General features: G+C 37.8%; 1 protein-coding gene across 5 annotated transcripts in view; it reads left to right on the forward strand.

Moving 5' to 3' along the window:
- The window catches only part of WDPCP (WD repeat containing planar cell polarity effector), a 487,280-nt gene that overhangs the window by 352,234 nt on the left and 119,585 nt on the right, over window positions 1-15,461 (forward strand). Inside the window, exon 15 of one of the 5 annotated variants that reach the window (XM_059405985.1) lies at window positions 10,409-10,475. The exons of the other annotated variants lie outside the window; for them this stretch is intronic. Coding sequence (XP_059261968.1) covers window positions 10,409-10,437 — 29 coding nt within the window. The 3' untranslated portion in view covers window positions 10,438-10,475. Of the gene's footprint in view, window positions 1-10,408; window positions 10,476-15,461 lie in introns of those variants that run through there. 5 annotated transcript variants of the gene reach the window in all.

The raw sequence follows: 15,461 nt of genomic DNA on the forward strand, positions 1-15,461 counted from the left end.
TTTTGATTTGCATATTCCTGTTGGTTAGTAATGTTTAGGTCTCTTTCGTGTACCTGTTACAGGCCATCTGTCTGTCTTCTTTGAAAAAAAAAAATCTGTTCTGGAAGGTACTCTTTCCATTTTTTTTTTTTTTTAACATATAATGTACTATTTGCCCCAGGGGTACAGTTCTGTGAATTATCAGGCTTACACATTTCATAGCACTTATGATAGCACATATCCTCCCCAATGTCCATAACCCAGCCACCCTATCCCAACCCCCCCCCCACCTCCCAGCAACCCTTAGTTTGTTTTGTGAGATTAAGATTCTCTTATGGTTTGTCTCCCTCCCAATCCCATCGCATTTCATTTTTTCGCTCCCTAGCCCCCATGACCCCCACCCTGCCTCTCAAATTCCTATCAGAAAGATCATATGATATTTTTTTCTCTGAATGACTTGTTTCAGTTAGCATGATACCCTCTAGTTCCATCCACGTCATTGCAAATGGCATGTTTCTTTTGATGGCTGCATAGTATGCCATTATTTATATACCCCATCTTCTTTATCCATTCATCTGTTGATGGACATCTGGGTTCTTTCCATAGTTTGGCTATTGTGGACATTGCTGCTATAAACATTTGAGTGCACGTGCCCCTTCAGATCACTACATTTGTATCTTTAGGGTAAATACCCAGTACTGCAATTGCTGGGTTGTAGGGAGCTCTATTTTCAACTTTTTCAGGAGCCTCCATGCTATTTTCGAGTGGCTGCACCAGCTTGCAATCTGAATAATGTAGGAGGGTTTCCCCTTTCTCCACATCCTTGCCAACACCTGTCATTTCTTGACTGGTTAATGTTAACCATTCTGACTGGTGTGAAGTAGTATCTCACTGCAATTTTGATTTGTATTTCCCTGATGGCAAGTGATGTTGAGCAACTTTTCCATGTGTCTGTTGGCTGTTGAGCAACTTTTCCATGTGTCTGTTGGCCATTTGGATGTTTTCTTTGAAGAACTATCTGTTCATATCTTCTGCCCATTTCTTGATTGGATTCTTTGTTCTTTGGGTGTTGAGTTCAGTAAGTTCCTTATAGATTTCGGATACTAGCCCTTTATGTAATGTGTTCTTTGTGAATATCTTCTCACATTCTGTCAGTTGTCTTTTGGTTTTGTTGACTGTTTCCTTTGCTGTGCAAAAGCTTTCAATCTTGATGAAGTCCCAATAATTCATCTTTTCCCTTGCTTCTCTTGCCTTTGGTGATGTTTCTAGGAAGAAGTTCCTGTGGCTGAGGTGAAGAGGTCAGTGATGGTGTTCTTCTCAAGGATTTTGATGGATTCCTGTCTCACATTGATGTCTTTCAGCCATTTTGAGTTTTTTTGTGTGTGGCATAAGGAAATGGTCCAGTTTCATTCTTCTGCATGTAGCTGTCCAATTTTCCCAACAAAATTTGTTGAAGAGACTTGTCTTTTTTCCGTTGGACATTCTTTCCTGCTTCATCAAAAATTAGTTGACCATAGAGTTGAGGGTCCATTTCTGGGCTCTCTCTTCTGTTCCATTGATCTATGTGTATGTTTTTATGCCAGTACCATACTGTCTTAATGATTACAGCTTTGTAATAGAGCCTGAAGTCTGCAATTGTGATGCCACCAAATTAGGTTTTCTTTTTCAACATTCCACTGGCTATTCAGGGTTGTTTCTGGTTCCATATAAATTTTAGGATTATTTGTTCCATTTCTTTGAAAAATTTGATGGAGTTTTGCTAGGGATTGCATTAATTGTGTAGATTTACTATCAGTTTTGGAATGGAGTCTTTTGGGTTTTCCACATCAAGTATCATGTCATCTGCAAAGATTGGGAGGTTGACTTCTTCTTTACTGATTCAGATGCCCTTAATTTCTTTTTGTTGTCTGAAGGCTGAGGCTAGGACTTCTAGTACTACGTTGAATAGCAGTGGGGATAGTGGACATCCCTGCTGTGTTCCTGACCTTTGCAGAAAAGTTCTCAGTTTTTCCTCATTCAGAATGATATTTGCTATGGGTTTTTCATAGATGGCTTTGATGATATTGAGGTATGTACCCTCTATCCCTACACTCTGCGTAGTTTTGATCAAGAAAGGATGTTGTACTTTGTCAAATGCTTTTTCAGCATCTATTGAGAATATCATGTGGTTCTTGTTCTTTCTTTTATTAACGTATTGTATCACACTGATTTGCGGATGTCGAACCAATCTTGCAGCCCTGGAATAAATCCCACTTGGCTATGGTGAATAATCCTTTTAATGTGCTGTTGGATCCTATTGGCTACTACTTTGGTGAGAATTTTCGCATCTGTGTTCATCAAGGATATTGTTCTGTAATTCTCTTTTTTGATGGGATCCTTGTGTGGTTTTGGGATCAAGGTAATGCTGGCCTCATAAAATGAGTTTGGAAGTTTTCCTTACATTTCTAGTTTTTGGAACATTTTCAGGATAATAGGTATTCATTTTTCTTTAAATGCTTGGCAGAACTCCCCTGGGGAGCTGTCTGGCCCTGGGCTCTTGTTTATTGGGAGATTTTTGATGACTGCTTCAATCTCCTTACTGGTTATGGGTCTGTTCAGGTTCTCTATATCTTCCTGGTTCAGTTGTGGTAGTTTATATGTCTCTCGGAATGCATCCATTTCTTCCAGATTGTCTAATTTGCTGGCGTATAGTTGCTCATAATATGTTCTTATAATTGTTTGTATTTCTTTGGTGTTGGTTGTGATCACTTTTTCCATTTTTGATAAGTCTGGCCAGGGTATTTATCAACCTTACTCTTTCAAAGAACCAGCTCCTAGTTTTGTTGATTTGTTCTGATGTTTTTGTGTGTGTGTGTTTCTTTCTTTCTTTCTATTTCATTGATTTCTGCTCTGATCTTTATTATTTCTTTTCTCATGTTGGGTTTAGGCTTTCTTTGTTGTTCTTTCTCCAGCTCCTTTATGTGTAGGGTTAGATTGTGTATTTGAGATCTTTCTTGTTTCTTGAGAAAGGTTTGTATCACTATATATTTTCCTCTCAGGACTGCCTTTGCTGTGTCCCACAGATTTTGAACCATTGTGTTTTCATTATCCTTTGTTCCCATCAATTTTTTCAATTCTTCAATTTCCTGGTTGACCCATTCATTCTTCATTAGGATGCTCTTTAGCCTCCATGTATTTGAGTTCTTTCCAACTTTCCTCTTGTGATTGAGTTCTAGCTTCAGAGCATTGTGGTCTGAAAATATGCAGGGAATCATCCCAATCTTGTGGTACTGGTTGAGACCTTTTTTGTGACCCAGGATGTGATCTATTCTGGAGAATGTTCCATGTGCACTAGAGAAGAATGTGTATTCTGTTGTTTTGGGGTGGAATGTTCTAAATATATCTGTGATGTCCATCTGGGCATCTGGGTGGCTCTGTGGGTTAAGTCTCTGCCTTTAGCTTGGGTCATGATCTCAGGGTCCTGGGATCAAACCTCATGTCAGGCTCTCTGCTCAGTGGAGAGGGTGCTTTCCCTTCTCTCCCTGCCTGCCGCTCTGCCTACTTGTGATCTCTCTCTGTGTCAAATGAATAAATAAAATATTTTATTAAAAAAAATAAAGCCTTTATTTCCTTGTTAATCTTTTGCTTAGATGATCTGCCCATTTCAGTGAGGGGGATGTTGAAGTCCCCTACTATTGTCGTATTATTGTCAATGTGTTTCTTTGATTTTGTTATTAATTGGTTTATAGAGTTGTCTGCTCCCATGTTAGGGGCATGGATATTTAAAATTGTTAGATCTTCTTGTTGGACAGACCCTTTGAGTATGATATAGTTTCCTTCCTCATCTCTTATTATAGTCTTAGCTTAAAATCAAATTTATCTGATATAAGGACTGCCATTCCAGCTTTCTTTTGATGTCCATTAGCATGGTAAATTGTTTTCCACCCCAGATTTTCACTTTAAATCTCGAGATGTCTTTGGGTCTAAAATGAGTTTCTTGTAGAAAGCATATCGATGGGTCTTGTTGGTTGGTTTGTTGGTTTGTTTTTATCCATTCTGATGCCCTGTGTCTTTTTTGGGGGGGCATTAGCTTGTTTTTACATTCAGAGTACCTATTGAGAGATATGAATTTAGTGCCATTGTATTGCCTAAGGTGACTGTTACTGTATATTGCCTCTGTTCCTTTCTGGTCTATGTTACTTTTAGGCTCTCTCTTTGCTTAGAGGACCCCTTTCAATATTTCCTATAGGGCTGGTTTGGTGTTTGCAAATTCTTTTAATTTTTGTTTGTCCTAGAACCTTTTTATCTCTCCTATTTTCAATGAAGCCTAACTAGATATAGTATTCTTGGCTGCATATTTTTCTAATTTAGTGCTCTGAATAGATCATGCCAATCCTATCTGGCCTGCCAGGTCTCTGTGGATAGGTCTGTTGCCAGTCTAATATTTCTGTCATTGTATGTTACAGACCTCTTGTCCCAAGCTGCTTCCAGGATTTTCTCTTTGTCACTTAGACTTGTAAGTTTTACTATTAGATGACGGGATGTGGACCTATTTCTTTTGTATTTGAGTGGGGGTTCTCTGTGCCTCCTGGATTTTGTGACTTGTTCCCTTCACAAAGCTCTGTGCTAGATTTAGGGTATATTTTGACCTATAAGAAGAAATTGTATCGCAAAATTTTAAAGAAAAAAAAACCTATATGCATTCAAGAAATAACATTAAATACAATGAAGGGATAAAATATAACAATGAAAATTTTAAAAGATTTTTACAAAGGCATTGATAAAATAGTTTAAAAACATTAAAACAGGAAAGAGGAAAATTTTTTTTAAATAGAATAAGAAAACTATAAAATTAAAAAAATTTAACTTCAAAAGACTAAAGGATCATGGTTAAAAAAGCCATGAATTCTATGTGTTGCTTTCCCCTGGAGTTCCACAGTTCTTATTGATCGTTGAACTTGGTCTTGGCTGGATGTTCTTGCTGATCTTCTGGGGGAGGGGCCTGTTGCAGTGATTCTCAAAGGTCTTTGTCTAAGGCAGAATTGCACCGCCCTTGCCAGGGTCCAGAGTAAGAAATCTGTTTGGGTTCGCTTGGTAGCTTTTGGTCCCTGAATTTTTCTGTAGAGCTTTGGGGGACAGGAGTAAAGATGGTGGCCTCCCAGTCTCTGGCCACATAGGAGCTGAGAGCTTGGGGCCCCACTCCTCTGTGCGCCCTCAGAGAAAAACTACCAGTCCCTCCCATCTCGCTGGTCTCCAGCTGCACTCTGTGCTCACCCAACCTGTGACCGAGTGTTTCTGTCTCTGGTGCATGGCTCTGTTTTGAGTCTCAAACCCAGCAGATTACTGCAGCATGTTCCCACACTGCTCCTCCTAGAGGAGGAAGGAGGGGGTCTCCCCGGATCTGCTGCTTGTGGGGTTCCTGCTCAAAGAGCAGTGGCCCAACTGTGCATTGGATCATGGTTTAAGGTAACTCCAAGCTGAGAGCCCACTGCTCGACCCTGTCTCTGCAGTTGGCTTCCCCGCTCCAATACCTAGGAGCTCTGCTTCACTCAGACACCCCTGGTCTTTCTGTGACCCCGTGGGTCCTGAGACCACACTGTCCCACAAGGGCTCTACCCTCCCCTCCCCCCACCCCCCACTTAGCCTCTGGAGCAACATCCCTCAAAGCAGGCTTCTAAAAGTTCCAATTTTGTGTTCTGCTGATCTCTCACTTGCTGGGAGACAGCCCCTGCAGTCTATCTTTCCGAACCTTGGGATTCACTTCTCTGCACATCCTATCTTCTGGAAAGTGGCCAATTTTCTGTTCCTAGAATTGCTGCTCCTCTTCTCTTCTATCTCCTTTTGAGTTTGTAAGTGTTCAAAATGGTTTGATATCTATGTAGTTGAACTCCTAGGACTTGAAGATATCTCAGTCTCCTATTCATCTGCCATCTTGCCCCTTCCCTCACTCTTTCCATTTTTTAACTAGATTGTTTGATGGGCTTTTTTGATGGTGGGTTATATACATTCTTAACATATTTTGAATATTAACTCCTTGTCAGATGGATCATTGCAAATATCTAATCCCATTCAGTAAATTGCTTTTTGTTTGTGGATATATATATATATATATATATATATATATATATATTTTTTTTTTTTAATGAAAAAGCAATAGTTTTTCATTTTGGTGTAGTCCCAATAGTTTATTTTTGCTTCTGTTTCCTTTGTCTGAGGGACAGGTTTAGAAAAATACTGCTAAGGCTGCTATCAAAGATTATTACCAGTGTTTTCATCTAAGGTTTTATGGTTTTAGGTCTAACATTTAGGTCTTTAACCCAGTTTGAGCTTATTTTTTGGTATGGTTTAAGAAAGTAGTCCAGTTTCATTCTGTTGCATGTAGCTGTCCAGTTTTCTAGCACCATTTGTTGAAGAGACTCTCTTTTCTCTGTTGTACATTCTTTTCTCCTTTGTTGAAGGTTAACTTACCTTGTAATTGTGGGTTTATTTCTGGGCTGTCTATTCTATGTCATGGATCTGTCTGTCTGTTTTTGTGTCAGTACCATACTCTATCTTGAAATCCCGGATTGTGATCTCAAGATTGCTTTGGCTATTCAAGATATATTGTTCTATACCAATTTTCCAATTATTCTAATTCTGTGGGGGTGGGGGGACTGTTGATATTGATAAGGATTGCATTGAAACTGTAGACTGCTTTGGGTATTATAAGCATTTTAACAGTATTGGTTATTCTAATCCATGAGCCTTGAATATCCCCATTTTTTATGTCATCTTAAATTTCTTTCATCAACATTTTATAGTTTTCAGAGTATAGCTCTTTTACCTCCTTGGTTAAGTTTCTTCCTAGGTATTTTATTTTTTTTAGTACCATTGTAAATGGTTTTTGGTTTTTGTTTTTGTTTTTTGTTTGTTTGTTTTTTTTTTTTTTTTCAATTTCTCTGCCACTTCACTATTAGTATATAGAAATGCAGCTGGTTTCTGTGTATTGATTTTGTGTCCTGCTATTTTACTGAATTTATCATTTCTAGTAGTTTTTTTGGTGGAGTCTTTAGGGTTTTCTATATATAGTATCATATCATCTGCAAATGGTGACATTTTAACTTATTCCTTACCAACTTAGATGCCTCTTATTTTTCTTGTCTGATTGCTATGGCTATGACTTCCAATACTGTGTTCAATGAAAGTGGTGAGAGTGACATCCTAGTCTTATGAAAAGTTTTCAGCATGTCACCATTGGGTATGTTTGCTGTGGGTTTTTCATATACAGCCTGTATTATGTTGTGGCATATTCCTTGTAAACCCAATTCATTGAGAGCTTTTATCAGAAACAGATGTTGAATTTTATCAAATGCACTTTTTACATCTATTAAAATGATCATATGATTTTTATCATTCATTTAATCAGTGTGGCTTCACACATTGGTGTGCAAATATTGAAGCATTCTTTGTCCTCCTGGAATAAAGTCCACTTAATTATAGTGAATGATTCTTTTAATGTATCATTCAATGTTGTTTGCTAATTTTGTGGAGCGTTTATGCATCTTTGTTCTTCAGAGTTATTGGCCTGTAGTTTTCTTATTTGTAGTGTCTTTGGTTTTGATATCAAGGTATGCTGGTCTTGTAGAATATATGTGGAAGTTTTCCCTCCTCCTCTGTTGTTTTTGGAATAGTTTAAGGAAAATAGGTATTTTTTTTTTAAGATTTTCCTTGAGAAAGAGACAGAGAGCACAAGAGGGGGCATGGAGCAGGAGAGGGACAAACAGACTCCACACTAGGCACAGAGCCTGATGTGGGGCTTAGTCCCAGAACCCCAAGATCATGACCCAAGCGAAAACCAAGAGTTGGAATAACTCAAGTGACTCAAGTGACTGAGCCATGCAGTACAGACTTCTTTAAACATTTGGTAGAATTCACCTGCAAACCCATCTGATCTTGGACTGTTGTTAATTGGGAGCTTTTTAAATTATGGATTCAATTTTGTTATCACTAATTGGTCTGTTCAGATTTTCTATTTCTTCTTGATTCAGTTTTGGAAGACTATGTTTCTAGGAATTTATCCATTTCTTCTAGGTTGTCAGTTTGTTGGCATATAACTTTTTGTACTCGTCTCTTCTAATCTCTTGTATTTTTGTAGTATTTTGTTACCTCTCCTCTTTTACTTCTGAATTTATTTGGATCCTCTCTTTTTTTCTGATGAATCTGGCTAGAAGTTTATCAATTCTGTAGATCTTTTCCAAAAAACAGCTCTTGATTTCACTGATCTTTTTTTCTATTTAGTCCTTATTTCATATATTTCTGTTCTGGTCTCTATTTTTCCCTTCTTTAAACTCATCTTAGGTTTTCCTTGTTCTTTTTCTAGTTCCTTGTAATTGTAAAGTTACATTGAGATTGTTCTTGTTTCTTGCTGAATTTCAGTATTGATATAAATCTCCCTGTTGGATCAGTTCTCATTGTGTCTCAATGATTTTGAACGATTGTGTTTTCATTTTCATTTTTTTCCATTTTTTTATTTCCTGTTTGATATTTTTGCTGTTGACCAACTGTTTGTTTTGTAGCATATTGTTTAGATTCCACATATTTTTTTTCCAGTTTTTTTCTTGGTTGATTTCTAGATTCATAGTGTTGTGGTCAGAGAAGATGTATATGATACCTATCTTCTATTTATTGAGACTTGTTTTGTGGCCTACCTTGTGATCTGAGAAAATGTTCCATGTGCACGTGAAAAGAATGTGTATTTTGTTGGTTTTGGATGGAATATTCTGTACATATCTGTTAAATCCATTTGTCTCATTCATTTTTTTAAAGACACTTCTTTCTTTTACAGTTTTTTTTTAATTCCAGCTGGTTAGCATACAGTGCAATATTAGTTTTAAATGTTGAATTTAGTGGTTCATCACTTAAAATTCTCAGTGGTTATCACAAGTGCCTGCCTTAATTCCTATCACGTGTTTAAACCCCCACCACTATGCTTCCAGTAACCATCATTTTGTTCTCTATAGTTAAGAGTCTTTTTTTCTTGGTTTGTTTCTCTTTTCCCCCATATTCATTTGTTTTGTTTCTTAAATTCCATACATGAGTGAAATAATATGGTATTTGTCTTTCTCTGACTTATTTCACTTACCATAATACTTTTAGCTCCATCCATGTTGTTGCAAATGGCAAGGTCACATTCTTTCTGATGACTGAATAATATTCCATACCATACCATACCACCTGTTCTTTATCCATTCATCAGTTGATGGATATTTGGGCTCTTTCCATAATTTGGCTATTGTTTACAATTCTGCTATAAACATCAGAGTGTATGTGTCCCTTTGAATTAGTATTTTTGTATCCTTTGGGTTAATCCTAGTAGTACAATCACTGGATCATAAGGTAGTTCTATTTTTAACTTCATGAGGAAACTCCATGCTGTTTTCCAGAGTGGCTGCACCACTTTGCATTTCCACCAGCTAAGACACTGTTTTCTTATTGGTAGTCTGTCTGGATAATCTATCTTTTGATGCAGGTGAGGTAATAAATTCCTTTATGTTACTATAAATATGGGTTTGTGGTTACCAGGAAGTTCATATATAACACCCTATGTATATAGCAGTCTGTATTAAGTCCATGGTAACTTAGGTTCAAACACATTCTAAAAGCACTTTTGGGATGCCTGTGTGGCTCAGTCAGTTAAGCGTCTGCTTTGGGCTTGGGTCATGATTGTAGGGACATGGGATCAAGTCCCACATCAGGCTCCTTGCTCAGCAGGGAGCCCGCTTCTCCCTCTACCTGCCATGCCCTTGCTTGTGCTCTCTCCCTCTGACAAATAAAATCTTTTTTTTTTTTTTAAAGCACTTTTACTACCCCTTCCATGTTTTATGTATATGTTATTAGGTACTGCACTTTTAAATTCGTATGTTTCTACTAAATGTGGCCTTTGTCACTTAAAGAAGTCCATTTAACATTTCCTGTAAGGCTAGTTAGTGGTCATGAACCTTTTAAACGTTTGTTTGCTTGGGAAACACTTTCTTCTCTCCTTCACTTTTGAATAACCTTGCTGGGTAGGATATACTTGGTTACAGGTTTTTCCTTTCAGCATTCTGAATATTAATGCCACTCTTGTGACCTGCAAAGTTTCTACTGAAAAATGAACTGTTAGCCTTCTGGGGTACCTTGTGTATAACTTTTCTCTTAGTCCCTTCAAATTCTGTCTTTAATCTTTGATATTTTAAATATTATAATTGTGGTGAGGATCTCCTTGGGTTCATCTTGTTTGGAATTCCTTCTGCTTTCTGAACCTGGATATCTGTTTCCTTCCCCAGGTTAGAGAAATTTTCATCTATTTCTTCAAATAAGTTTTCTGCCCCTTTCTTTCTTCTCCTTCTGGGATAATGTGAATCTTTTTTACTTGATATTATCCAAGAGATCCCATAATCTATTCTCATTTTTTTAAATTCCTTTTTTTCAGGCGCCTGCGTGGCTCAGTTGGTTGAGTGACTGCCTTCAGCTCAGGTCATGATCCCAGACTTCAGGATTGAGTCCTAAATTGGGCTCCCAGCTCCTTGGGGAGTCTGCTTCTCCCTCTGACCTTCTCCTCATGCTCTCTCTCACTCATTCTCTCTCAAATAAATAAATAAAATCTTTTTTAAAAAATTTTTTAAATAAATAAAATAAAATTCCTTTTTTATATGCTGCTCAGATTGGGTGCTTTCCAATACCATGTCTTCTAGATCACTGATCCATTCTTTTGCATCCACTAAACTATAGATTTCCTCCAGTATATTTTTCATTTCAATTATTATATTCAGTTCTGATTGGTTCTTTCTCATATTTTCTATCTCTTTGTTGGAAGTTTTCAGTTCCTCCACTCTTCTCTTCATACAATGAACATCTTTATGAACATTACTTTAAATTCTTTATCAGGCATATTGCTTATCTGTTTCTTTTACTTTTTCTGAAGTTTTTGTCTTGTTCTTTCATTGAGGGCATATTTTTCTGTCTCCCTATTTTGGGTGACTTTCTGTGGCTTCTCCTATGAATTATGCAGAGCAGCTGCTTCTCTGAAATGTGAAGGAGTGGTCTTGTGTATGATTATACCTTGTGTAACTTTGAATCACTGGGTGGCACTATGACTGGCATGAGTTAGGCATCACAGGACACTCCTTGCTGGGGCTGCTTCAGTGGGGTGGCCATATCTGAAGGGGGAATGGGCTGGGACAGTCCCAAGATTCCATACACAAGAGAGTGCTCTGGCAGAAGAGCTTAAGCAGATCCAAGCTATGGTGTCCTGGGGTGCTCTGGGCATGGGGACACCCTGGCAGGGCAACTGGATCCAAAGCAACTATGAGCTAGAAACTGCTGATGAACTCTGAGCCAGGGTGTTCTAGGATGCATTGTGTCCATGCCATCTTGGTGACATGCTAGAGCTGCAGTATGCACTGCACTAGAGCCACCTTGGAATGGCCAAGGCTGATGTGAGCTAGGGGCACAGAGCCCACAGAAGTGATAGGCCATTTAGGCACATGGATCCTAGTCCTATGCACACTATCAAGGTAGAAGGGGAATGCAAACCTTCTTGCTCACCAGCTTCTCTGACCCAGACAGAGTTCTGGCAGCTCCTCCACCATTTGGTAGGGTTTTAGGGTTAGTTCCTTTATATTTTAGACACTCTTTTAAATGATGGCTTTTTTTTTTCCTGTGCCCCAGGGTGTCCAGGGCTAGAGTGGGCTAGGTACCCCAAACTCACTGAGATTGTAAACTTACTATAGCATGCAGACCCTGCTCCACTCTGTGCCATCAAGGTTGAGGAGAGCATAAACCATGGCGGTCTTCTACCCCTTTGACCTGGAAAGAATTCCAGCTACCCTTTTTTAAGATTTTTTTTTTTTTTTTTTTTTTTGTAAGAGTGAGTGAGTGTGTTTGCATGAGCAGGCAGGGCAGAGGGAGAAGCAGACTCCTGGCTGAGGATAGACCCTGATGCCAGACTCAATCCCAGGACCCTGGGATCATGCTCTGAGCCAAAGGCAGACACTTAACCAACTGAGCTACCCAGGTGCCCCTCTAGTTACCCTTCTAAACTGCAGCTTTTGTTCTGCACCACAGGGCAGATGAATCTGCATATGGTCTCTGAATATTATCCCTCCCCACTGCTATTTGTAGCACCAGGAGTGGGTGGTCCTTTCATTGCCATGTCTCTATCTTGCCATTGTTTATGTGGTCACTCTTGTTGTGAAGAAACTGTTCTACCAGTCCTCAGTTCTTGAGGAGGAATTGCTGTATAAATAGTACAGATTTGGCATGTGTGGAGGGTCTAAGTTTAGGGTCGCCCTACATTGCCATCTTGGACTCAGTATGTCACTGTTTCTGGCTTTAAATCTTTATGTATTTATTAAAATATTGTTGACATATATTAGTTTATGATATACCACATAGGTGTTCAACAATTACATACATTACAAAATGATAAGCATGGCTAGTGTACTCTATCACTAAGCAAACTTATTACAATATTATTCACTATATTCTCTATATACTTTTCATGCTTGTGACTGACTGACTTTACAAATGGAAGTTTGTAGTTCCTAATCTCTTTCACTTATTTTGATTATCCCTACCCACCTCCCTGTGACAACCACCAATTTCTTATCTGTATTTATGAGTCAGTTTCTTTTGTTTGTTCAGTTTTGTTTTTTAGATTCCACATATGGTATTTCTTTGTCTGTCTTCACTTAGCATGACACCCTCTAGGTTCATTCATGCTGTCTCAAATGGCAAGATTTCGGTTTTTTTGTTATGGTTCAGTAATACTCCTGTGTGTTGTGTATGTGTGTGTGTGTATGTACACACATGCATAAATATACACAAATCACATTGTATTTATCCATTCATCTATCACATGCTTGCATTGCTTCCATATCTTGGCTATTATAATTCTGCAAAAAAGAGGTACATAAATCTTTTTAAATTATTATTTTCACTTTCTCCAGAAAAATACTCTAGAAAGTACTCAAAAAAAATTTTTTTATGAACCTCCATACTGTTTCTCATAGTGGCGACACCAGTTTACATCCCACCAACTGTACATGATGATTCTCTTTTGCCCACATCCTCACCAACACTTTTGTCTTTTTGATACTAGCCATTCTAATTGGTTTGAAGTGATATCTCATTGTGCTTTTTTTTTTTTTAAGATTTTATTTATTTTATTTGACAGACAGAGATTACAAGTAGGCAGAGAGGCAGGCAGAGAGAGAGGGGAGGAAGCAGGCTCCCCGCTGAGCAAAGAGCCCGATGCGGGGCCCGATCCCAGGACCCTGGGATCATGACCTGAGCCGAAGGCAGAGGCCTTAACCCACTGAGCCACCCAGGTGCCCCTCATTGTGCTTTTTAATTCCTCTGATGATTAATGATGATGAGCATCTTTTCATGTGTGTTTTGGCTGTTTGTCTTCATGGAAAAATGTCTGTTCAGGTCTTCCACCCATTTTTAATCAGATTATTTGGGGTTAGGGGGGTGGGTCATATGAATTCTTTATATAATTTGGATGTTAACCCCTTATCAGATATATCATCTGCAAATACCTTCTCCCATAGACTAGATTCTCTTTATGTTCTGTTGATGGTTTCCTACACTATGCAAAACCTTTTTAGTTTGATGTAGCCCCCATTGTTTATTTTTGTTTCTCTTGCTTGTGGAGAAAAGAATTATCCAGAAAAATACTGCTAAGGCTGTTGTCAAAGACATTACTAGCTATGTTTTCTTTTTTTTTTTTTTTTAAGTTTTATTTATTTACTTGACAGAGAGAGATCACAAATAGGCAGAGAGACAGGCAGAGAGAGAAAGGAGGAAGCAGGCTCTCCGCGGAGCAGAGAGCCCGATGCGGGGCTCTATCCCAGGACCCTGGGATCATGACCTGAGCCGAAGGCAGAGGCTTAACCCACTGAGCCACCCAGGTGCCCCAGTAGCTATGTTTTCTTTGGGAAGCTTTATGGTTTCATGTCCCATATTTAGGTCTTTCATCCATTTTGAGCTCATTTTTTAGATAAACTGGTGAAAATAACTGGTTGAGTTTCCTACCACCATTCATTGAAGAGACTGTCTTTTCCTCATATATTCATGCCTCCATTGTCAAAGATTAGTTGACCATATAAGTGAGCACTTATTTCTGGACTCTCCATTCTCATGGATATATCTATCTGTTTTTGTGCCCCCACCATACTGTTGTGATTACTATAGCTTTATAGTAACTTAAAATCTGGGATTGTGAAAAATATTGGTATTTTGATAATGATTTGATTGAATATGTAGGTTGCCCTGGAGATTATGGACATTTTAACAATATCAGTTCTTCCAATACATGAGTATAGTAGTTTTCCATTTATTTATGCCATTGTAAATTTCTTTCATCAGTGTTGCACAATTTACAGAGTACAGGTCTTTCACCTCCCAGGTTAAATTTATTTGTAGCTATTTTAATTTTTGCTGAAATTGTAAATGGTATTATTTTCTCAATTTCTCTGATAGCTCCTTATTAGTATTAGAAATGCAGCAGATTTCTATATATTTAGTAACGTGGGACTTTACCAAAAATTTATTAATGAATTTAATAGAGTTTTTAGGGTTTTCTATATAATATCAGCTATAAATACAGAATTTTACTTCTTCCTTGCCAATTTGGATGCCTTTTATTTCCCTTTCTTGTCTGATTGCTATGGCTAATAATTCTAGTGTTGTATTGAATAAAAGGAGTGAGAATGGATATGCTCATCTTGTTTCTGATCCTAGAGGTAATTTCACTATGGAGTATGAATTAGCTGTTGCTTTTTCATATATGGCCTTTATTATGTGGAGGTATGGTCCTTCTGTACCCACTTTGTTAAGAGTTTTTGTCATGAGTGGATGTTGCACTGTGTATATGCCTTTTCTGTATTTTTTGAGATGATCATGTGTTTTTTTTTTAATCATTTTGTTAACATGGTTTATCACATTGGTTCATTTGTGAATATTGAACCACTCTTGCATCCCTGGAATAAATGCCACTTGATCATGGCAAATGATCCTTTTAAAAATGTTTTAAATTTAACTTGCTAATATCTGTTGAAGATTTTTGTATCTATATGCAATAGGATATTGGTTTGAATTTTTCTCTTTTTTGGTATTATCTTTGTTTAGTTTTGGTATCAGGGTAATGCTGGCCCTGTAGGATGAATGTGGAAGTTTTCCTTCCTCTTCTATGTTTTGGAAAAGTTCAAGAAGAATATTAATTCTTCTTTAAGTGTTTGGTAGAATTCACTGTGAAGTCATCTTGTTCTGGGCTTCTGTTTGTTGGGAGTTTTTTCATTACTGATTAAGTTCCATTGCCAGTATGCTCAAATTTTGTTCCTGAATGAGTGTCGGAAGATTATATATTCCTAGGAATTTATCCATTTCTTCTAGGTTGTCCAATTTGTTAGCATTTAATTTTTGTAATTTTTATAATACTCTTATAATCCTTTTTTTTTTTTTTTTTTTTTTTTTTTTTT

This window comes from Mustela nigripes, chromosome 7 (genome assembly GCF_022355385.1).
Source record: "Mustela nigripes isolate SB6536 chromosome 7, MUSNIG.SB6536, whole genome shotgun sequence".
Classification (NCBI taxonomy): Eukaryota; Metazoa; Chordata; class Mammalia; order Carnivora; family Mustelidae; genus Mustela; species Mustela nigripes.